The sequence below is a fragment of the Humulus lupulus genome, chromosome 5, assembly GCF_963169125.1.
Source record: "Humulus lupulus chromosome 5, drHumLupu1.1, whole genome shotgun sequence".
NCBI lineage: Eukaryota > Viridiplantae > Streptophyta > Magnoliopsida > Rosales > Cannabaceae > Humulus > Humulus lupulus.
Window position 1 is genome coordinate 11,243,637 of NC_084797.1, and position 25,179 is coordinate 11,268,815.

General features: G+C 34.7%; 1 protein-coding gene and 2 long non-coding RNA genes across 3 annotated transcripts; all 3 read right to left on the reverse strand.

Moving 5' to 3' along the window:
* Positions 1-2,168: 2,168 nt before the first annotated feature.
* Positions 2,169-4,334, reverse strand: LOC133778846 (protein FAR1-RELATED SEQUENCE 5-like). The gene is made up of 3 exons (XM_062218866.1): positions 4,178-4,334; positions 3,472-4,087; positions 2,169-3,153 (listed from the first exon to the last, which is right to left on the reverse strand). The coding sequence occupies exons 1-3, from the start codon at positions 4,332-4,334 to the stop codon at positions 2,169-2,171; spliced, it is 1,758 nt and encodes a 585-aa protein (XP_062074850.1).
* A 10,763-nt stretch (positions 4,335-15,097) lies between these two features.
* Positions 15,098-15,665, reverse strand: LOC133780266 (uncharacterized). Its single transcript, XR_009869195.1, has 3 exons — positions 15,570-15,665; positions 15,339-15,479; positions 15,098-15,259 (listed from the first exon to the last, which is right to left on the reverse strand). It is a non-coding gene; the product is annotated as an uncharacterized LOC133780266 (long non-coding RNA).
* Positions 15,666-17,103: 1,438 nt separating this feature from the next.
* On the reverse strand, positions 17,104-17,678 carry LOC133780267 (uncharacterized). The gene is made up of 3 exons (XR_009869196.1): positions 17,435-17,678; positions 17,216-17,353; positions 17,104-17,128 (listed from the first exon to the last, which is right to left on the reverse strand). It is a non-coding gene; the product is annotated as an uncharacterized LOC133780267 (long non-coding RNA).
* Between the last annotated feature and the right edge of the window lie 7,501 nt (positions 17,679-25,179).

The following is a 25,179-nucleotide window of genomic DNA, read 5'->3' on the forward strand; positions in this document are numbered from 1 at the left end:
ACCAACCATCTACTATGGATTCCGGCTCCTCATTCGACTCATGCAATCGAGAGGTTTTCCCCGAGGTCGCCCGTCAAGAAAACATCCGCCCGGAACTGGAAGAGTTCACGCACTGTAGAATAACAACCCTCCCCCCACACCCTTTAGAGAAAATTAATGATCTAAAGGATAAATTGGAGGAGAAGAAGTTCTTGATTTGGCAAATCAATTTTGAAAAAGGTATGTTGGAGGAACGTAACAAGTCAATGGAAGCGAAGATATTGGAGTTGGAGGCCGAAATTGTTGAACGGTGCAACGAATTAGAAGGATTGAGAAGGATTGCTTCCAAGGACGACTACCAAAGGTTGTCCGAAGTAGTGGACGAACTTAAGTCTGAGGCATTGACTAGATACCAACAATATCTAGATGAAAAAGTGCACAACAGGGTCGGCGTCCGTTTGCAAAAGGAATGTAGAAGAGGATGAACAACTCCATTGTTAGTAACTTCAAAACTTTATGATACTATCCCTGTCTAAGTTAGTCTAAGTGGGCGTTGCATTGCATTAGTTTCACCGAGTAAGAATGGTTTGTTAGTTTATAAGTGTTGTTCAATTAGGTTTGGGTTGTTAGTTTCTTGAGGTGGCGTATGTCACAATGACTTGTTTGCCAGATTATTTTACTAAACTTTCATAATATGCATTTGTAGTACTTATGATAATTAATAACTTATAATGGAATTATGTTCACTAGTATTACTGTAAATGAATGTGAGAGTTACACTTGAGGAGACTTAGTGGGACAGCCTTCCCATCATGAAGAAATTGTTAGAGTACCACATGACAGTGCACCTATCTAGAGAGTAGGTTCATCTAGTCTAAGTAAAGTTGGTTGTTGCCATAATCAAACAGCACCTCCCATCCCCCAATTACGACCATATATATATGCAGGTACAATTTATTTTTTATGAACCCCTGCCAACTGAAGGATTCACAACTACATTGTTAAAAAGTGTTGTTCTACAGATCGGTCATACATGGATCTTATTTTTTACATTTTCCCAGTTACATACAACATCCTCCCCTTATTGACTACATAAACCACATATATGCCTTTCGGTGATACAAATGAGGAGTTACAAAAATTGAATCCATTTCTCGGTATATTTAATTATCCTTCGAAATTGGGTTCTAATATAAATTGGAAAGGAAAGCACTAATGCTTTTTGTAATGACCCATTACCCTACACTTACATATAAAAACATCATAACTTTATTTAAAACTAAAAAGAAAATGTTAAACTACAAAGTAGGATATCGGATCCCATTGTTTTTAAAATAAAAACATATCATAACTTTAAGTAAATGGATTACAAAATAAAGTGCGGAAAATACATATAAAGCATAATTTTTAAAATACTAAGAAGCGACTTCATCATCGAACCGAAACGCTCAATCCACCGATTCCATCCCGCCTCAATACACAACCCCTAAGCTGCCAAGAACCTTTCTGCCACCAAAGCTATTTTTCTGGACATATAAACATAAAGGAATGAGCCTAATGCTCAGGAAGGAAAATCTAACAACATAAATCATATACATAAAATTATATCATAGGCTAAAAACATACCATAACATATACTATAAGCATATCATATATGTCATATATACTATAATGGCCGTTACTACTTGGGGCTTGTAAAGTAAACAAGTCATATTAATCAAACGTAGGTTAAAATTAATATTCTAAAACTATAGGTTAAACTTAGAAAATATACTAGTGTTACCACGAGTGTTCAGCTAAATCCAAAATTGAACCAAAATCCACAGTCATAAAAATACTACAACTATTACTATTGGTGTTACTATCTAACTAGCTAAGTAAAGTTCTTGGACTCTACACTTTTTAAATAATTACCATTATAATGATTAAATAAGCTCTTTAATATGAAATAATACTCCATGAGTTCATAATAATCGAAATATTCAAAATTTTAATTATTTCATTTCTTCAGCTTTAAGAAGTACGATATGAAATCATGGGTGAAGTTCATAACCTAATAAAGCTTATTAACACAAACAACAAAGTAATTTAAAACATATATATTCTACTCACCCATGCGTCGCAAAACTATGACTGCCGGCTATCGTACTTTCATTTAGAGGAATATCGCCACTCGCAGAAATGTTATTTTACCATGGTGTAGATGTGTCATTATTGCCATCGTCATTGCTTTCTCCAGGCTGGATGAAGCCACAACATACACTTGCTTCTGTGGATGGAAACTTAGAAAATGGTTGAAATTGTTGAGTCATTTGAATTTGAGGTTGAACTTTGCAAGTTGCCCTGTTGTGCCCTAACTCGTTGCAGTTTCTGCATCTTCTCTTGTTAGCCACCTTGTTATCATGCTCCTTCTCCTTTCCTTTTGACTTTTTATTAGGTTCCCTCCCCTTAGTCCGAATTAAAGCTGGATCTCGGATCACTCTGTTAGATGGGTGGGAGTGGTTCTCATTTTGCTCAATGTTTGCATCACCGGATTGATTACAAAATTGGAAGCACATTGACTTAAATTTCTCCTCCAACCGAGACATCTCATTCATGGCCTCTTCGTAAGTGTCGCTTTGCTTGGTCGCAAAGTATCCCATTGCATTGAACCGTGATGTTAATGATCCCCATCTTGTACATACCAACACATCAGCGGGCACCCTAGAATGGGGGAAACCATTCAATTCAACCGAGCTCTTAGCATCCTTCCTCCATCTAGCCTTAAACAGAAAGTCTGGAATGCAAGGTATGTTCAAGTGCTTCATAACAGCGAATATATGATGACATGGAATTCCATCGGACTCGAATAGCATACATGTACAATTGATGTGTCCATGGTCAGTGTCGTAGTTCACTTGACTCCGTACTAGTCCTTTTGGGAAACGTGTCAAGTAGTACGACCGACTGTTAACTGTTACATCTGCAGAGACAACTGAGTATGAAAGAGCACTACTGATTTGCTCTGCCACCTTTTCGTACATGGTCCTGGTAAGAATGGAGGCAACTTGTTGGTAGTACTGGTGGAGGACGTTTGTTGGTATATTGGGCGAAGTGTGGTTACTGATGAAGTCATCCTCCCTTTCGGTGTGGCGAATGTTCTGTATGGCTGCATCAACTTGGCCGACAAGATCCCTAAGCTTAAGTTTGCTCGTTAGGAAGTGCGATAGGTAGGAATTGATTGACTCGGACCTTTGGGTGGTTGTAAGACCCGCGAAGAAGTTTCCCCGAAGGAAACACTCAGCCCAACTTTTACGGTTGGCGTAAGTTGTTTATTCCCAGCGACTTTCTTGAAGATGGAATTATGAGACCATATTGTTCCATGTATCCTCAAAATGTTCCTCGGTACAATATTGATAAAGGAGCTCGTTGAATTTTGCCTTGAAAAGTGGGTGAGGTGCATTGCTGGTTAAGTTGACCTGAAGGTGCCACGCACACAAACGGTGGACTGACTGCGGCATGACTACCTTTATTGCGTTTGCCATAGCGTGGTCTCCGTCGGTGACAATAACACGCGGTGCCTTGTTTTTCATGCACTCTAAGAATTCTTGTAAAACCCATATGTATGTCTCCTCCATCTCATCGTATAACAATGCAACCACAAAAACAATTGTTCTGAAATGATGGTTCACCCCGACGAAGATTAGTAATGGTTTGTTGTATGCATTTTTCCTATATGTCGTGTCAAAAGCCATGATTTCGCCGAACAAATTGTAATCTCTACGACAATTTCCATCGGCCCAGAACAGGTCTGCCAATCTGAAGTCCTTGTCAATTGTGTGTGTTTCATAGAAATGAGGGTCACGCAAACCGAGACATTCTTGGTAACCGAGAGCACCTTCAGCGTCTGTTTCCCCTTCTTCTGCTTCCTGTCGTCTTTGGCGACCAATCCAATTATAAAGATCCTTTTTCATGAATGGAAGATACTCACGTCCTCCCCTTTCTCGTGCTAGATGATTTAATATATGGCAAGTGCGTATGCCCGATCGTCTCATTGACATGACCTGTGCACCTATACATTCTGGTATAGCTCGGTTGGATCGCAGGAAATGTAGCTCTGTCTTTGCAGCTAGGTCATGATTATGAACTGGGTTAAATTCTTTCGCCACCCACGTGTTATCCGACCTATCCAAGTTTACTCAGAGTACTGCGAGACAACCTGTCCTGGTAATGGCTCTGGGTGTTTTCTTTCGGTTAGTTAGGTTTTTCCACTTCTCTTTTCTGAAGCCCTGTTTTGAGCAAACCCATTTTCTTTGCCACTCTGAGTTATCGGCCTTCTCGCGGCGAACATCTTCTTTTCGAACACTAAACCCCATCCATTGGGAGTACGTGTAATAAAAATCTTCCCATTCTTCAAGGGTATTAAGGTGTTGATGTACGATGTCTTCTTTTGATAGTTCTTGTGGATCTTTATTGAAAAATTTAACTTGGCCCGGTACTGTACAAATGTTACTTTCCATATTTTCCGTGTTTTCTCGATCTTAAATCCCTGAATACACTACAACTTCGTAAGTGCCGAGGAAAGTAGAAAAAATATTTCAGTAATATGAAAGTCGTGATTTAATAGATTTCGGGGCGTTAAATATTGAAATTTAGGATATCTCCCCTCTACTGTTTTTAAAAATTTGTGAGATGTTGTTGTTAAAAACTTTATTTTTTTTTAGTAAATGGACTTTTATTAAATTAATCTTCGACTTGCCAAAACGTGATATAATATATTTCAATTTCTATATTCAAATTCTTAATTAGGGTTCATTTAAATTAGGCAAAATGGAAAATTTTATATCTGTGATCTTAAAATGTACATCGGCCCGGTAACTTATATTAGACAGTGTTACTTCTTGGGTAAAATGTTGGTGTTTCCCTCCTACACTTTTCACTTTTCAGTTTAGTGGGAAATAAAAAGAGCAAAACTACGGATAATGTTCACATCTTCTACTTCCTATGGGCCTGTTTGGTAAAAAAAATATTTTTTAAATTTATTAAACACAAAAATATAAATATTAATTTTTTTATTTCTTTATTTTTAACAAATAGAAAGATGATCGGTAACTATTTTTGTTTGTTGTTTTTAAAAACAAAAAATAGTAAACACGTTTGCTAACTTTTATATATATATATTTTTAACAATACGAGGTGTTGATTTGAATAATGGAAGAAAAAAATAAGAAAAATTAAAAACTATTTAAACGAATTTTGAAAGTAAAATAATAATTTTATCAAAATTTAATAAATTTTAATTAAAATTTAATAAATTAAAAAAGAGTTACCAAACATAATTTTTGTTTAATTGTCACATTTTTAATTAATTAAATAACAAGTGTTAACAAACGACACCTATGTATAAAGAGGATGGGTGACTACAACATAAATGCATGTGAATTATTATTTGGTTCTTTTTTTCAGGTTAGCAATTGTATATTTGGTCTTATGTACAAGGCTTATACATATTGTTATTTCTTATGTCATATGGGTTTCTATTACACTATATGCAATAAAAAATTGGGAGATAAATTACCAATTTTGTTGGTGCCCAAGGTGATCTTTCTGATTTCGTAATAAATTAACCATATGAAATCTTATCATAAATGGTCATAGTTTACAAAAAATGTAAATCAGAGTGTAAATACTTTGAGTGTGTAATTTTTATGCGATATTACTTTGGACTTTCATCAAACTAATATTTCTGTACGAAGTAAGATTAATTTAAAAGGTGAATGACATCAAGTACATAACATACACATAGCCTTAACAAGGATATATCACCTACTACAAAGCATTGCAACTATCTTACTAATAAAAGGTACTTGGATTGCCCAAAATAGTGTTTTAGGTAAATTTAGTACCTAATACGAGTACCTACGTAATATAAAAAACAATAATGCATTTGCAAGACACTTGATGACATGAAATTTAACATAGTGAGGCCATAATGCAACTGGATCTTATAACCAAAAGCATCATAATGTGAAATATCAGTCAAGCACTATGATCTCCGTCCTAATTCCTGAGTCGTTAGCTTCGACACACAACTCACTGCTAATGGTCTCTTGGTGCTTAACCATAGTTCCTAGATGATCTATAATCTGGCGCTGTTGGAAAAGGAAAGACTTAATGTCCATTGATTTAACCCTTAAAGTTGAAGCTTTCTTAGCAGCAAGGTTTTTGAAAGTTGAAAGCTTCTCAATCTTAAGATCTTTTTTCATACAATTTTTGCACTTACCACGGAAACCAGGCTTAGTCTTTGGTTTCTTACTACCATTATCACTCGGCGACATCGTCGCTGACCTGTTAACCGAGGAAGGAGCGGAGTGGGTTGTCATTTCAGTGTTCTTAGTGGACGGTGGTGTTGGGGGAGTGGACTCAACATGGAAAGGAATTGGGAATTGATGGGTTGGTGATTCAGGCTCTTTTTTAACTACGACCTCCTTTCGGAATAGATTGACGCATAAGTTAGAAGATGCCATGTTTTTTTAATGGTTCAGTGCAAAAAACTAGGGTACAAGGCGAGGGATTGGGGGTGGCGGGTTTCACTAACCGAGAGTGTTATATATACTGGGAGGCTGGGGTGTTCATTCTCAAAACTGGTTCCCGCCAAAAAATTTGTTGGTTAAGGATGCTATATTCAACCTTAACGATAATGTGTAACAGTGAAACAAAACCCATAACAAAACGATGGTTTCGTGATTACAAATGAAAGTGGGTTACATCTTCCATGTTTCAAGCAAATTAAATGAACAGTAAGGGTCAGTGGTACCTTTAAGTTATTGTGGCCCAATGCTATCTGAACACTTGCATCCCTTCTTACTCTTCCACCTGCTCAATTACGGGTAGCTAAATCAAAGGACACAATATTCCCCTGACAATCCGCCCCAAAGAAGATCCTATACAACTTTATTAATAGGCAAATTAATTAAGGCAATATCTTTCATTTTATTCTAAAACGACGGGATCGATTATAGAAAATGTACATATAACATGGGAATGGATTTATTGATTTTATTACTGTAGAGTCCAAGAACTTTACTTAGCTAAGATAGATAATAGTATGATAGTATTTATAGCATTATCTTTGTTACTATGGATTTTTGGTTCAGACCGGGAATTATTTGGACACTCATGGTAGTACTTATATATTTTCTAAGTTTAATCTATAGTTTAAGGATATTAAGTTTAACCTAAGGTTTGATTAATGTGACTGATATTAAGGATTATATTTATTATACTATAAGGTTTAGATATCAACCAATAGGATTTTAAGCACATGTTATGAATGGTAATTAAGGATTAAGTATTTTTGAGGATTAAATTAAATAAGGGTAAAGTTTGAATGTTATAGGGTCAGTCAGCAGCTTTGAATACGTTGAGGGCTTAGTCAAGGCTGTTTACTCCATTCAAACTTAGCTAAAAATGTGTAATTTCGTGTTTAAATATTCAGCGTGTGCCGATATATCGCAGCTATAGGGGGCGATACATCGCAGCACGTAGATACGGAAAACACGAGACGATGCACGGTCGCCTCGGGCATACTGGCCCAGGCGATATATCGCCTACAGGGGGCGATATATCGCCTCCTTCAGCATGAATTCAAACTCTTTTGAATTCATTTCCTTTCAGCCATTCAAACTCCTTCAACAGTCCAGCATCTTTTGAACGAGTCTTCAGCCTCTGCTGAACGATTATTCAAATGATTTTCACCTAAAAAGCCATTATTTTTATTCAACTAAAATCAAGATATTTTCATTCCCAAACTCTATAAATAGGACCTAGTACCCAGCCATTATTCACCATTTGCTCTAAGTTCAGAAGCTGCTAGTGTTAAGTGAGTGTGAGAGTGTAAACACCTGGTTTGGGGAAAAACTATAAGCTTAAACATCATAAGCTTATCAAACACTTTGGGAAGTGAGTTCTATAGTATTTCGGTGGATGTTAGATTGGTCTTGCAATCTTTGAGGTAAACCCAAAACTCTAGTTCCTTTCTGTATTTTATGTTATTTCCTTTCTCAAAACCTTCTACTCAGTCCCCTAACCTTATTCTTATTTTGGTTAGGGAATCCAAGCTCTTAAGCATATAAGTCGGTAAGTATGTTTTATGGTTTAGTCTTTCCATCTCTTTCATTTCATCTCCTTTCTTTAGACTCACTCTTTCTTATGGTTTTAGGAGTGTTCCAAAAGTCCCAACTCAGTCCATTATATCCCGGTAACTTTGGTAAGGAAAATAGGCTACAATCTATATGTTTATGTTTATGTTATCTTATGTGTTATGATATGAGTATGTTATGAATATGTTGTGCATGTGTTTGTTGTAGGCTTGGGCTTATGCCCTATTTGACTAACAAGACCCCAAAAAGATTGTGGGCATATGCCTATTTAGCTGGTAGGACCCCACTAATCTCATGGGCATAAGCTTGTTTAGTCTATGGGACCCCAAGTAATAATGGCCATTATAATAAGTGTATTATGTGTTATGATATGTCTTTACGTTATTATGAAATTGATGTGTATGACTATGTGTTAGATTTTTCCTTGATGGGCATTAGGCTCATTCCTTTCTGTTTATGTGCAGGAAATAAGCTTTAGAGGCGGAAAGATTCGTGACGCTTAGAGGATGTGTATCGATGGTGAATGGAGTCAAGGGGCCGAGCGTTATTCGATTCGAGGATGTAGTCTCATTTTATGTTTTTTATGGTTTTAAATGTATTTTCCGCATTTTCTATGTAACTCTTTTCACTTAAGTTATTTTTGTTTTAAAGACAATGGGTACCCATATCCTACTTATTTTATGAAAGTAACCTTTGTTTCTACAAGTTTATAATAAATTATGGTATTTTCGCAAATGTATGTTTTAGTAAGACTTTGTATGTATAGTTCGATAATGGTCCAAGAGTCTAGATTAGTGGGTCATTACAATTACAGCTCGTATACCTTAATAAGGAGTGTTAGTTGAACATTACGAGTGGTGCAGAAAATAATGAAGCCATGAGTGAAAATTGGCACCTAAAAACAAATGAACACTACAAATCATATAGAGTAAGTATATCTTCTCGTAAATTTGTTTAGATGAGCATGACATAAAAATTACCTCTTTCAGTAGCTCATAAACTATATACTAACAAGTAAACGTTGGTTGACTTTGTGACTTTCTATGATACTAGATGTAGATCTTGCCATCCAAGGGCGAAGAGAGGCACAACATCAGTTTGGTTCACAAAAAACATGTGAATGGCTCATATATATACTGCTATTGAATGAGCCATTTAATGTGGTGGTTCTGGTTTTTTGTCGCAACTGTGCCTTACATTAATTATCGTTCTCCTTACACCTGGTGGTAAATGGTGTGTCATTTCATCCATACATTAAATGAACAAACATTCATGTTATTCCATAATTATAATTTGTTAATTAATAAACGCTCAAACAAGCAATAGAAGGTGACATCACAGTAAATGCATTAAAAATATGGGGTGGTAGATGTAAAAGGGAATTTACTCATTTGGTTTTTTTTTTTTTTTTTTGCAAAATATCCTTCTGGTATTCTGTTTGCAATAATACTCATATGATACCCGTATTTTGAAAACATAAATATTTGGTATCCTAATTGATAAAATTTTGCCATTAACACCAAATTGTCAGCAGTTATTTATAATTTGTAGCTCGTATGATTAAATTTATTGTAATTTGATTAAATTGGTAAAAATTTATTAATTAAATTTTAGTTTATCGTACTAAATATGTACATTTTCAAAATACAGGGTACCAAATATGTCAATTGTACCAAATGAACATTATTTGTACCAACATGATACTCTGGAAAAATACATGTTAGCAAATGGTTACTTACCCGATGTAAAACGAATTAATATATTACAAAGGTTAAGTGTAGTGATTGACTTACATGAATCGTCTTTGTTGGGTTGAAATGGAAATGGTGACAATTGTTGGGGCTCTTACATGACAAATATAGATTTTTATTCTTGAATGTGTAAATGGTAGTACATAGTTTTTTTTAATGGTAGATGCCATCTAGTAATGAACCTTCATTTAGAAGCCATAGGAATTGAGAAACACTAGGAGTAATCGGCCATAAAGGGTATTAGTCGGTGTTACACAATACATACGAAGTAAGCTGGAGAAGACTTGTTAAAACTAAAACCATAACATTTAATATATACATAGAGGATAGTTTGCATTACACATGCAAGGGCCCCTTACACATTGATAAAAAAGCCTTAATCATAGTAGGGGGTACACAAAAGAGAAGAGTTTCCAAAAGTACGATCCAAAAGACCGTTTTACAGCAAAGTGACTTGTAAAGCCATTAAAACTTGAAAAGATACATATTCAGTAATTCCATTTATAGTAAGTGTAGACCAAACTGAGTAGATATAACTAAATAGATATCTATTGATTAGGTGGCTGCTGAGTTTGGACGTATAGTGGGTACATGTTGATATAGCCACTCCGGAGCTCATCGATCGCGGCTGCCACAAATTCCATTTCCTTTCTCCAGGCCATCTCTGTTGCAACCGACTTCTCTTTCAGCTATAATACCACCATCTTGATGGAGTGTAGGTCAGACTTAAGGAGAGTGTTCTGGATGTTGGACGCATTATATCTCCTCTCCCATTCGTTCCGCTCGGTGGCCAGCCTGACGTTGTCATGCACAATTCGGTTAATGTATTGCATTTGCTCAAGATGATTGTCATCAAACGACGGGAAGTTAACGATGTTATTCATTGGCAAAGGTGTGGAGTCCATTTTAGAGAGAAAAAGAGGATATCCAAGTATACAGGTAGGGTGGTGGAGATTGAATTGAGGTCAACACGATCCCTACACACATATATATACATATAGAAAACACATTCCTCTGTAAATGGTGGAGTGGAGTTGTTAATGCACTGTCACTTATCAAAAATAGGGTTGCACATCAGTCAAAATTACATAAAGTATGCCATTATTAGAAACATAAGGAAGCAATCACGTATTACGTGGGAAGAATTAGAATTTGCGTTTCAGCACGTCATGGTCACGTGAGTTGCGAGTGCTATTACGTGGGAAGTTATTTGGAGAACAGTACATGAGAAAAATAAGAAAGGAGACGGAATTGACTTCCATTTTCACGTTTTTTTTCATGTATATCAGAAACCTTATATTAGTGGGCCATACTTAATATCAACTTATAATTCATAGATTATTTTCAATTTAAAATAAAATCTCCGTATATATGAGGGCCATACTCTCATGTTTTAGTATCGTGTAAATAGAGTGTAAATAGAATGTACAGGAGTAATATTGGATCCACACACAAGTACAAATCATTATATAGGGCCCCACACGTTTGACTATCTATTTCTGTTTCTGATTTTAGCTTGTTTCCAAAGGTTGCGTGCACAATTGTACTATGGATCACATTTGGTGGTCATGGGCCCACGTTATATCACTTTCATCAGGCTTTCATTAGCTTGTACCGATCAACATAAACGAAAATACAGTATAGTGGGTTATCATTTACACTGTACTCTACCATTATCTCTCTTGATATACCGCGGTGGGACTATATTGAGTTATTGAAACTAAATTTTTGAAAGGGCACTCGGTCATGGATTCAAATTCTTCAATCAATTCCTGCAATTTAGAGTTTCTACATGACCTCCCACCACGACAACCAAACCCCCCAGATTGGGAACAATTCAGTTTCTATAAAATAACAACACTCCCAGCAGATCCGGTCGATTACATTAACGATCTCCTGACAACATTAGGGGAGAAGGAGTACCACATTTCAAATATTGATAGGGAAAAACGTGTTTTGGAGGAACGAAACATAATGATGAAGGAGAAGATACTGCGGCTAGAGGCAGAGCTTGCCGAGAAGTCAAATAATTTACAAGAAATGACACGGGATGCTTCGTACTCGAAGGACGAGTGGATGGAAGATTATGAACGGCTTTCCGAAGCAGTGCTGCAACTTAAAACAGAGTCAATTACTAGGTACCAAGAATACCTAGATGAGAGATTGAATAATATTGTGGGCCGTGAACTCTCCAATTTGAGGTGGAAGAGGATGACCAGTACCTGAGTTAGTAGCTTAATCTATTACTTGTTATGTTCATTGTTTCCTTAAAGTAAATGTTAGTTACAATTTTTAATCTTTCGTTGCCTCTGTTATTTCCAAAGTTGCTGACATTTTTTTAAAATGTTTGTTTGTAAGTTGGCCTTCTAAATTATATTTAATTATATTTTATTTTCCTTTGTTATTTATGGACTCATCACACTTTTTTTGACATTAACTTTGAAAATATTTTACTTTCACTATCGAAATGAAATTGAGTGTATTTGTTTACTAGTATATTGATAGGAGAGGACAATTTCGGGAGCCCATAATGTGAACTGTTCTTCACATTATCCCATAACAAGGAAAGGTGAGTCTATTTTTAGGGTGGGTGGATGTAGTATTATTAAGCTCATGCTCTTCTAAGATATGTCAGAATAAAAGAAACAAATATTGTAATAATGGCCAATATCTTGTACGAAGGCTATGTTTTACCTGTTCCGTGTTTACTAAAAAAGTTGACTTCCATGGTTTTTGTATATCATGTTACCTCATACACACGACCTCAATGATGGTGGTCTTTAAAAAATAATTTTTTTGTAATTTATTTTTTGTGCTATTCATTGAAATTGAGCGTCGGCCGTATAAACCCAAAAATCCATATTTTAACTGCATCTTCACCAACTCTTAAAGATCATCACTTTCCCACATTTGGGTATTATAGTTTTTATGTAATTCAGCTTTTCTCGTGGCGCATACACCATTTACAGAAATGGCCAGGAATACCCATTTGACACATTGATTAAACATGTGTACCCTTTTTTAAATAAATCTTAATTTTTGAAGAGACAATTCAAAAACTACCCTCATTACTAACTTGATAAAGAAAGAAAAACATGTTGTTTTTCGTTTAATCACAAAGTTCACAAACTAATTAGTCTTTAATCATCAGTTTTAACAAATTTGTAAACAATGAGTTTACTATTTTAGAAATTTTCCAACCGAAATCGTAAAACAAAAAATACATAAACAAGGTATTAAGTATTTTTTCAAGTAAATTGTTAAAATTAAGATTAACCGTCAAGCTTTTAGTTTAACACAATTGTATAGGCAAATATTGGTTTCTTGTAAACTATAAACAATGAGTTTACTCTTTAATATTTTTTTCAATAACACTGTAAACAATAAGTTTACATTTCAAAGAAAATAGAGATTCACAATATTTAAAGAAAAAATAATTAGTCAATGAATGTATATGTGTTCTGCTATGGAAGAAGATGTATAAAATTCAAAATTAATACATTCAATAAATTAATGATTCATTCAAGTAATCCCCTTTTTAGTAAACAATTTTAATATTTACATGATACAATTTGATTTTCTAAAAGAAACAGTAGTATAACATAAGCAACGAATGTCATTAATTTTAGTTGACAACCATACTCATGAACTTGAAGCAATCATTATGTTGTCAGAGCCTATTAACCGTTAACGTATATCATGGAAGAACGTTCAAAATTTCCTTGTTGAAGTACTTCCTCCTTATTCACTCTCCTAATGTCAGATTCTCTTAGTAATCTCTGGTTCTGTAACAATAAAAAAATTTATAAACTAAAAAAAAAAAGAGCCAAATTATTTTGTAGCTAACTTAAATCTCTGCTATGTACAAGTCAACCCACCTGTTTCCCCAAGAATTATGTAAAATTACAAAAACATCAGTACAACATACAGAAGGATATATACCACAAACCATATTTAATATGGTTGCAGTAGTGCATTTAAGTAAAATTACAAGCAAGGTATTTTTGGGAATGTTGGAGCCTACCTTTACCTCCACAACAATTTCAAATTCCCAGCAAGTAGTCCTCAAAGCAAGTGGATGCACTACACATTCAACGTATATGTAAATTAGTTCCATTATTGGTACGAAATAAGGAAAAAAACATGAATTGGAGTAATTATACAAACCAAACGATTAGAAATATGAACAATGAAGACTAGGAATCAGGTTGTATCAATTACCACTTTAATTTTGGACACTGCATCTGCAAAAGCTAGTTTCCTGAACTTTTAACATTTAAGCCAGGCTATTTTCGTGGTCCTCACCGATTTCGGGTGTTAAAATCTATACAATTTATCTATTCTAATGTATAGAAACCTCTTAGCAAATTGAGCGTGTTGGCAATTCAGTTAAAGTAGTGAGAGAGTGCAAATGAATGTACTGAGCTCCTATTAAGTGTTCGCACTAACGTAATATATGTGATACGCTACGTAAGAAAAGTGCAAGTTCACGTAAAACGAGAAATACAGTGTGAAAATTGACAGTTCAAGTACATGACCATCTTTCCAGCAAATATAAAGGACAGGATTATGTTTTGCATTTTTGAGCAGTACACAGAACAGAGGTCTGGTTTTTACTAATATGGTTGATGGATACTCGCATTATATGTCCCAATAATGCCTTCCTATTTAAGAGTGAATAATCAAAAAATAAACCACATAACACACATTAATGTGAGAAGCATGCATGCCCAACTATTGTATAGTCACAAAGAAATTAATAGTGTAATAGCTAATTGGTCTAAACATGGCATGGTAGTATGAAGAAAAAATATGTAAATACAAGTTTAGTTCATTGACTTCCTCTTTTTTCTCATTCCGCGCTTCGACCAGTGTTGTTGTCTAGACTTTTTTGTTGAAAGCGTTGGAGGCGAAGCATCACGTCTTGGGGGAAGACACTTACCTTCTTTTAAGGTTGATGATTCACCACCTTTGCTTGAACAAACTCCATAATAAGCGGTTGCATCATGCATCACATCCCAAAATAGGCCATTGGATTCCGATAAGACAATATCAATTGCAAATCGGAATCTCTCATTATGGTCGACTATCTGCAAAGTAGAAGCAGGCAAGCATACATTTAAGATAGTAACGCGGTATTCTAAACACAGTGCATAGGTTGTTTAACCAAAAATAAAAATATAAGGTCAAGACACCTACATAGGTCGACGGAGGAGATTTTCCGGATGCAATGTACTCCATAAACCTCATGACAAAAATACCACAATCATGTCCATTGTCCTATTGCGGGAGTTTTCCGGCAGGCACTATATTGAAAACTTCAAAAACAGGTCGGCCAGAATGCACATCATCCATCGTCCTCAACAGCAACTTATCAAGCTTCTTCAACTGTAATAAGAATTAAATAGTACATATACTTTATCCATTATTTAACATCAATAATATTAAATTGACAAGACACGCATACCAGTGTGCTAAGCATATGTATCCTGTGCCTTTTTGCGCGTGCAGTGGACATGGAGTCCCAATACGATGCAGAGGAACTCTTAATGTCCAATACAGCCAGTATCCAGTGATTGTATTCGATGTCCTTCATAGGCACTAGGATCTAAGTTAACTCATACCCAAAAACAGATGATTAGATAAGTGAAATATTCAAAGAAAATAAATAACTTGCATAAGGAAGGCTTGGAATAACTTTTCGGCATTATTTAGAACCAAAGTAACATCGACAGGTACACCAAGAAAACCAAAATCCCCCGTCTCCCAAAAGTTCCGACCATGACCACTTTCCTATTATTAGATTAATAGAAAATTAGCAACTACTAACTACGTTATCAATGTTCAACTGAGGCAATCAAACATACATTACAACTTACCAAATTGGGAAGAAAGGTGGGCAAAATTAGAGTTCTCATATCCTCCATTTTGTCACACTTCTCTTTATGTCTAAATCGTAGTACATGAGCAAAAGCATCAATAATCTGCAAAACATAATTAAGTATAAAGCCATTTATCCAAACCCAACTTATCCAACAAATGTAAGGCGTAACCCTTCATAAGATACTTTGGGCATCCTAATAAAAGTGAACTATGTACAAACTGGGTACTTACCTTCATGTCCACATGAGCTTCAGGCCTAAGGCTCCTAAAGTACCAACGTTGCAACTTTGCCATTGGATTTACTACCAACACCTCACTGAAAATTATGGGGTTGAAAAATGTAAAAAAAGTAAACCTAACAACATCAATATTTTCAATGTAGAAATTGTGTCAGACATAAAAAATGGTTGATTTAAGATGGGAAAGTATCGCATACCTCAAAGACAAACTGAAGTCAAAAATGAAAAGTGCCATTTCGAAACTCGCCAGGGGCAAGGGCCTCCGCAATTTGAATGCTCCAATTTGGTAGTAATTGCTTTCATTGTATGTGTGAATCATATTCTGAAACAAGTTGTCCAATTTGCAGAGCTCCTTCTCTCTCCTTAGAGTGGGAGGATCGATCTTCTCATTATCATCTTCCTCTATTTCATGTACAACATGATCAACCGTAATCCCTGGGATACTAGGTTCATGAGTCGTGACTTCATCCACAATATCCTTCTCCTTCCCTTTCTCCACCTCCTTCTTTTCTTTCTCAGGAGGTCTAACTTTAGCAAGAGATTCGTTGAAATCTTTGTCCATTTCAACCATGGTCTTCCCATTCTCCGAATTAGATGGTTCACAGGGAAAAGCATTTGGGTCAGTGTTTGCTGGGACCTCATTGAAGAACTCCTTCGCTGGTGAAAATGTTAATTCAAAATTAATGAAGTCATGCTTCACTTCCCCCAGGTTGCTTTCATTGAAGGAGGGTGAGTAGTTTCCATAAGAAGGTTCATTCCGAAATCCTATACCGCACTCCAACAACATTGGGTCATTCCTAATCGAAAGCTTCTCCAATATCCTATTCTCATCCATTTGCATGTTTGCTAGGATAGGGTCATTAATTAATATGGCTGAATCCCGAGGCTCCTCTCCCTTACTATACTTGGGAACACCACCACCACGCACCCTTGAACTGATTCCGCCGCTCAAACTCTTACGTAATCGTTTGAATTCCTTGGCCATTTGCAACTTCAAATCCTCATGAAATTTTACCATTTATATTTCCTTTTCAATCATTTTGTTCTCAATTGATTCAACCTTATCACACAAAGAGGCGAGCATGGCAGGCATCTTCGATGCTGCAGCATCGTCCTGCAACTCTATCATTGGAATCTGAAAAACATGGGAAAATTTTATTAATTCAACCAAAAAAAATATTTCGAAAACAAGAAATAATTATTTACATAATCATATACTTACTTTATTTGATTCAAACCCCCCATGCTCCTGTACCCAATCCAGTATAGCCTTGAAATCATCGTCAGACCACACATTTAAAGGGCAGAGGGATCTATCAACATATCCTTCCTTCCAAACAACGTGATGACAGTAAAATAACTACAACATGCAGAAACATAAATTGTTATACGATGGTGTCTCATAAAACAATTACAGTTGCTAAGTGTAAAGAACATGTACCTGTAAAAAATATATGCATCCTCCGACAAACATGCCTTTGTTTTTCTGATGCCGTCGAAGGGCCTTCCATAGATAATTGTACGACAGTGATGCCTAGTTAACACGACAAACTGTTGCAATGTCATTTATGGCCTTTATAGGATCCTCCACTTCGCGAGCAACATTTACAGACGTATTAGGCATCAAGAATACAGAGACAATAAAGAGCAAGAAGTCTCGAACGAAGGACATGTCTGCCGATTGACCTGTTATCAATTTCTCCTCTAGAACTTGCACAGCAGTGCTTTCAACCTTCTTTTTCGAATGCTTCTTCTTGCTACCATGAAATAAATTTTCAACACCATCCTTAACACCAATCGTAGCACCAAAGATTTGACTGTTCAATTTAAATTGTTTCCCATGAACCAAAGACCCGTCCTGGGTGTTGAACCGAGAAAACAACCATGTCACTAGATTCCTTCTTACGACACAATCTTTCATCCCCAAAAGTGCCCCAAATCCCATTTGTTTCACTACCTCCTTTTGATCCCCATTGAGTTTGGAAATAACAGAAAATACCCTACGAGGTGAGCATCTATAATCTATCTTCTTTGCTTCAGCCATTTTTTAATTATTTTAATCAGTCCAAACTAACCTGTCAAATAAAAAACGGAAATTTATTAGTCAAACACGACTTAATATTTACAAACTCATAAAAATAAATACACCATTCGCCTATCATAAAATTTACCAATGACAAAGGACAAAACATAAGGAATTCAGAGAGATTGTTCTTAAAAGTTGGTGTATTAAGGGGTTCTGATCTGATCTGCTGCGAATTATTCAGAAACTAAACAGATTGAAGTCAGTGTTGATTTAGTTTAATAAGAGGAAAGTTGGAGATGTCACAGATAGATATTTAGAAGCCAAGGAAAAATTTCAACAACCACAATATTTGCTGCAACAGCAACCTCAATCTATAGAGTTACAGCAAGTAGAACAAGTAGCATGTTCAGAGTTTAAACACTATTCAAAGATGCATGACAGTTTTCTTAGGCAAAGGAGCAAAGTTACTTGGTTGCGATTTGGAGATGACAATACATCTTACTTTTATGCTACTTTAAAACAGATGTCAGCTTTTAATAGAATCACTGCTTATTTGGATGAACATGGCAAGATTGTTGATTGTTATGATGATGTGCTTAATCATTTTATTAACCATTTTAAAGGTTTTCTGGGCAGTCCTAGCTCTGCTACTTCTAGGATTCAGCTGGATTGTTTTAAGGTTGGCAACATTTTGAGTTTAGACCAGCAACTTAGTTTGATTAGGCCTTTTTCGAAGAAGGATGTAAAAATGGCCATGTTTAGTATTCATGCTGTTAAAAGTCCTGGTCCTGAGGGGTTTGGTTCGGGGTTTTTCAAGTATATGTGGAAAGATTTGGGGATTAGATAGCCACTGCTGTGCTGCATTTTTTTTATTCTGGCTGCTTACCTAATTCCCTTAACAGATCAATTACTACCCTTATCCCTAAAAAAGATACTCCTTCCATAGCAATAGATTATAGACCAATAGCTTCTTGTAACACCTTATACAAGTGTATTTCGAAGATGATGTGTGTGAGATAGTCTACTGTTCTTCCTTTTCTTACTCATCACAATCAGGGTGCTTTCATTAAGCAAAGATCGTTGGCCCATAATATCTCATTCTCTTTTGTAAGGGTTCCTATATTTCAGTTCAGATTCTGTATTATGGTTTTCGAAAATTCAGTCAGGTTTCTAGTCTTGCAGTGAACTTATCTAAGTCTCACATCTACTTTGGTGGTGTTCATTTGGATGAAAGGAAAAAAATCATGGATAGCTTGAATATTGAGGAAGGATCCTTCCCTTTAAATATCTGGGATTGTGTCTAACACCAACTAAATGGAAGGCTGAGGATTGTGGTTTAATTCTTAAAAAAATCCAAAATAGATTACATACTTGGTCTAGTAGACATCTTTCTTTTGCAGGAAGATCTCAACTCATACATTCTGTTTTGTTGGGTATTAGGACTTATTGGTTGAGTATATTTTTGCTCCCTCAAATAGTTATTAAGGAGATTGATAGGTTATGCAGGAAATTTATTTGGGGAGTTAAAGGCATCCGTAGCAGAGTGCATTTATCATTATCGGATCAGGTGTGTTTGCCTAAAAGTTTGGGTGGGATTGGTTTTAAAGAAGGATCTAAATGGAATATTTTATTGATCGCCAAATATATTTGGGCTATTTCATCTAAGCAGGACTCTTTATGGGTCAAATGGGTAGCTAATATCTATCTCAAAGGGCATAGTTTCTGGTCTTATAATCTACAATCTGATGTTAGTTGGTACTGGAGGAAGATTATTAAGCTGAGAGATCATTTCTCTCATGATTCATTAAAGCCTTCGGTTTCCAAAGGCAAGTTGAATCTTTCTAGTCTTTATATGCATCTGGTTCACAAAGAGAAGGTTCATTATAATAAGGTGGTTTGGTGCAAGCTATCTATTCCTAAGCATATATTTATTCTTTGGCAAGTGGTTTTAGGTCACCTTCTTACTCGAGACAACTTGATTAACTGCCGTATTCAAATTGAGTCTTGCTTATGTCCTGTTTGTGAGTTGGATATGGAGTCGCATTATCATCTGTTTTTTAGTTGTCCATTCTCTCAGTAGGTGTTGTATCATGTTCGGTCTTGGCTGGGTCATCTGATGTGGCCTCCTAAATACTCAGAGTGGATGAAGTGGATGGATGGGAGACCTAGGGGGCTTCATCAAAGGATTAGTGCTGTTGTTCTTGCTGCTACAGTGTACATCATCTGGTCTAATAGGAATTGGTGTATCTTTGAGTCTTATTCTTGTAATGTTTTGAAATTGAATTCTTTGATTCTTATGGGTCTTAAAGCCAAATTACTTGATATTAGGAGCATTAAAGTAAAGGCTGTTGAGAAGAGTATGGTTGATTTTATTCAACTTTTGTAAAGCTGTAACTGTATATTCGTTTGTGGTACAGGGGGTTTTGTAAGTTGATTTTTTAGTGGAATATATTTTTCTTCTTATAAAAAAATAAATAAAAATTATGCTAAGTAAACATTCCTATGCACTTACGTCAACAACCTAGCCATCTTTGTAATTAAAATGAAACAACTCTTGGGAACTCCCGAGTCCTTTCAAGTTATCACATAATTTAACTAGATATGCACCACACATAAAAAACCAAACTTCTTGATTAGAATAAATTATACCTTGTATTATAATTAGTATACTCCATGCTACAACAATACTTGTCATGCTTTAACATTTAGATTTGTTTATATTTTAAATACTTCTAAACAAAGATGTTAATGGAGTGATAGTGCATTAGACAAAATAGATTTCAGTATAACAACCCCCTGGCAAATAAATATAATCTACTCCAATTTCTCAAAAACTTGAACACAATAAGTAAGGTGTAAACACATTTTAGTTGATTATATTTTCCTCCAAAATCTGTTGTTTAACATGAAAAAAATAATACTTCGCTCAACTAATTACATTTGTCTAAAAGCTATCGAAGAAGTGACAAAGTAAACTATCAATGATTCAATCACTGCTGAAACTACCAGTGAGTTATGTTGCCAAAACCAATTAAGCCAATTATATGTTACTTCTAACATTTTGGTTGGTCACAGAAAATAGGTTAACAATTTTTTATTCTCATTTTTTCAATAACATATATGTTTACAGACTTCAACTCTGCCCCTTAATCTCACACACACCACTAGAGCTAATCTCAAGTGGCATCCAATATTTTCAAATAAAGTGTCAATAACTAATTTTCTTGTGATTAGGACCTGATGCATGGCCCTTAGTTTTCCACAATGGTGTTTTATTTTATTTTTTGTACTCATTTTCACAGAGTTATCTATTTCAGTTTATCATCAATTACCTTCCAATGATGACACATTCATAGTACACCATGACTATATCTCTTCCATCTAGTGACAACTGTGAACATAATCTTGTTAAACATAACAATGCTAAAATTAGCAAACTATCAATTGAAGCACACCCAAAGTCAGAAATTACTTGAGTATTATACGAGTCTCTTATTCAGTACACTGATTCTCTTACCTTGTATATTTCCGTAAATTTTTTTAATTCTTTTCCAGACCCTCTACTTAAATTCATATGCCTATTTGACGAGTGCCAACTGCATCTTTAATTGACCATATAGCAATAAGAAATTCATAACTTTTCGAATAAATTCTTCACTGAGACATTTTATCAAACAATATGCAAGCACTGTTAAAATTGATACAAATAAAAATTGAATTTAGAATTGGATGAAACAAATACATTAAAAACTTTGATAATATCAATTTGATCACGCATTGTTATATTTCACAATCATATGATTGCTATTATAATTTCTCTCAAACTAAAATTCAAACATAAGGTGGTCACCATTATATATGCTCGGCCACTGAATAATCGAGTGCACCATTACCCATAATTCAAAGAAGCCAAACATAATTTTTGCCTAATTAGCTAATCCCCAAAACTTATCACGTAAATGTGGTACAAGAACTTACCCGAAGAACTCGACACAAAGATGCAAGGATTTTTGCTTGGCCACTCGGTCCTTCAAACTCAACGCAAGCAACAGTGCATGTAGAATCAAACACCTCCAAATTAGTAGCAAATTTTACCAAACTCAATCCAAATCCTCACTACTCCGAACAAAAAAAACTAGCCTAAATTCGTCAAGGAGACTAATGGACTAAATGAGAGGAAATTTTCCTTCCAAACTTATGATTTGGTTTAGGAGGGACTTTAGCTTTTCAAAGGAGAAGAATGGCTAAACGGGAAAAATCACCGATCAAACACAAAGAAAAGGTCACCGGTTACTAAGGGGTCCCTAAGGCCATAATAGTACTTTCACACCCAATAAACTGAACAACTAAATCACACCATCCATTTTCTAAAACAATAAATCTAAAGGCTGAAAATCAAACACAGGACTAAGTCCTGAAAATAAACCGAGGGACTGAAGAAAGTCCATATACTAGATATAGTATAGTATAGATAGATATATAAATAAATGGGATTTTAGCTACAAGTTTCCTTGTTGTATTTATTAGTTTGTTTTTGTCTTTTATGGTCCTGTTCCACCGCCTCATTACAAATGGTCCACTGACTTCTATTATGTATTATATATAGTTTTTTTTTATGTATTATATATAGTTTGTTTGAGATAGAGTTCAACTCTCTTGGAGGAAGAAAGAAATAAAAAAAAACCAATTTAACGCTTCCTTTTTTGAAGTCTTCCACGAAGATACTTATAATATAATAATATACATGAATTGTTCAACCTGGTATATAAATGGTTCAGAATTACTCATTCTCACTCATTCGTAACCATTCATCATTTGATTTTGTTATTCTCCTTTTTATCAAAAAAAACCGAGCTCCCATGATTTTTTGGAACTATAAATATGGTAGTTCCTGCCAAAAAAAAACAAAAGTCCATCACATCACTTTTCATAATTTCCTTCGTTAAATGATTACAATAAACTCTGCTATATTCCTCCCCTTTTACTTTCTCAGACATTCCATTATCTTCTACTACCCTCGTAGCTTCACCGCCTTTATCTTTTTATCTTCTAAATAAATAAGCATAAAGTATATATATATATCTCATATCCAAATAAATTTAGCTTATTTTCTTCATCCTTCTCCACCATTCCACCCTCACTCACAAGTAAGACGTTCAATTTACTATGGTTGTCTTTGGTAAAATTTTTGTTTTTGAATTTTTTAAACACAAAAATAAAAATATTATTTATATTTTTGTTTTTTATTTTTAAAAAATAAAAACATGTTTGATAACTACTTTTGTTTTTTGTTTTTAAAAATAAAAAATAATAAGTGTGTTTGATAACTTTTATTTTTATGTTTTGCTTAGCAATATAAAATGAGGTGGTGATTTGAAGAAGAGAAGAAAAAAAAAATTAAAAGTTGAAAACAATTTAAAAAAAATTTGAAAGTGAAAGTTTTCTATTTTTAAAATTTAATAAATTTTGTTTAAAGTTTAAAAAAGTAATAAATAAAAATAAAGTTACCAAACACTATTTTATGTTTAATTGTCAAATTTTTATTTAATTAAATAAAAAACTGTTTTTTTAATAATTACCAAACAGCACCTATGTTTCTTATCTTACAATTACTATTGAAGATATATTGTACTTGTTACTCATTCTATAGTTTAATGTTTGACGGGTTGACTATGGCAAGAGAGTTTAAGCTTATCTAAGAAATTATTCTTGGAGATAAAAAATGGACAAGCAAACTTATTGTTGTCGAAAAAGGACTACCATAATTATCTCGTTATGGAACAAAGAAATACCAAACTCTAATCCTATGCAACGAAGAGGTAATAAATATTTACAAAATATTAGTTTACAATTAAGTTATCTTTTTACAAACTATCAATTTATTAAAAAAGAAAAATTGCCATAAAATCAGCACAAAAATACATAATAATAATAATAATAATAACAACAACAACTTAAATTCAATAAGTAACACAGTCAATTTAATTTTGAAGTCCAAAAGAAATAAATTATTAATTGTGAACTATTTATTTATATTATTATTCATTTTTTCACATACAATAATTCAAAATAACAATATTATTTTTATAAAGAGTAAAACGCAAGAGAAAAAGTAATACTGTTACCGGGTTGCTCGTGTCTTATTGTTACTCTTTCTCTAGCGTTTTGCTTATTGTCATAAAACTAAAATTGATTTAAAAATGAATAAGTAAATAAGTATATTTTTGTTTTGAATTCTTATAAGTAAAGAAAGTAAATAATAATATAAATAAATAGTTCATAATTAATAATTTTTTTCTTTTGGACTTAGAAATTGAATTGACTGTGTTACTTATTGAATTTAAATTTTATTATTATTATTATTATTATTATTATTATTATTATTATTATTATCTATGCTTTAAAATGTGGAGTTTATATGGTAGGATTAATACTAGTATTAATACTCGTTCTTGCACAACTGTAACGCCCCAACTCCTGGGACCGTTACGGTGTGCCTTGTAAACAGTGCTAAACTCGCTAATCGATTCATTTGGTCAAAATCGTGAACTAAGTATGATTAGCGGTTTAGGGATTAAAAACCTTGGCTAGGATGTAACGTTTCACTAGAACATCTAATATATACATTGGGATCCCAAAAATATAATTTCAGAGTTTATCACAGAATATATTTACAATAGGCTGTTCTAAGCGGCAAAACAGGGTTCAACCCTAGTTCCACTTTAAACCTCGGCCGTGGTGGACGAGCAGCTGTATATGTACACATCATCACCTAAGCTCTTCAACTCAAGGATGTTCCAGCTTCCTCTTGCCTTTACCTACACCACGTAGCACCCGTGAGCCAAAGCCCAGCAAGAAAACACAATAAAGCATGATATAATATCAACAACGATCATAAAAACCGTTCAGGACTATCAGTCCAAGAAAATAGGTGTTAGTAGCCAAAAGTCACAATAATGAGCATAGCTCCCCTCTAGCCATGTGACGATAGGGTCACCAGGGCTTAACTGATAGGTGATTCTTTCATAAGTTTGATCAGGACAGGTGCATGGTGAATGGTCACCAACATAACCTTCCTCCCGACTCTAGAGTCGTGCTATGGACAGCGTCCCCTAGCCATGTGACAAACAGTCACCGGGGTCATATACCTTGGCTATAAA

What these genes read in the sequence shown, in the direction of transcription:
- LOC133778846 (XM_062218866.1), bottom strand. Translation starts at nt 4,334, where the DNA reads ATGGGGTTTAGTGTTCGAAAAGAAGATGTTCGCCGCGAGAAGGCCGAT. An exon ending in CAGAGCCATTACCAGGACAG is followed by an intron (nt 4,088 to 4,177) that starts GTTGTCTCGCAG and finishes ATCATGACCTAG; the next exon opens with CTGCAAAGACAGAGCTACAT. An exon ending in ATAAAGGTAGTCATGCCGCA is followed by an intron (nt 3,154 to 3,471) that starts GTCAGTCCACCG and finishes ACTTAAGCTTAG; the next exon opens with GGATCTTGTCGGCCAAGTTG.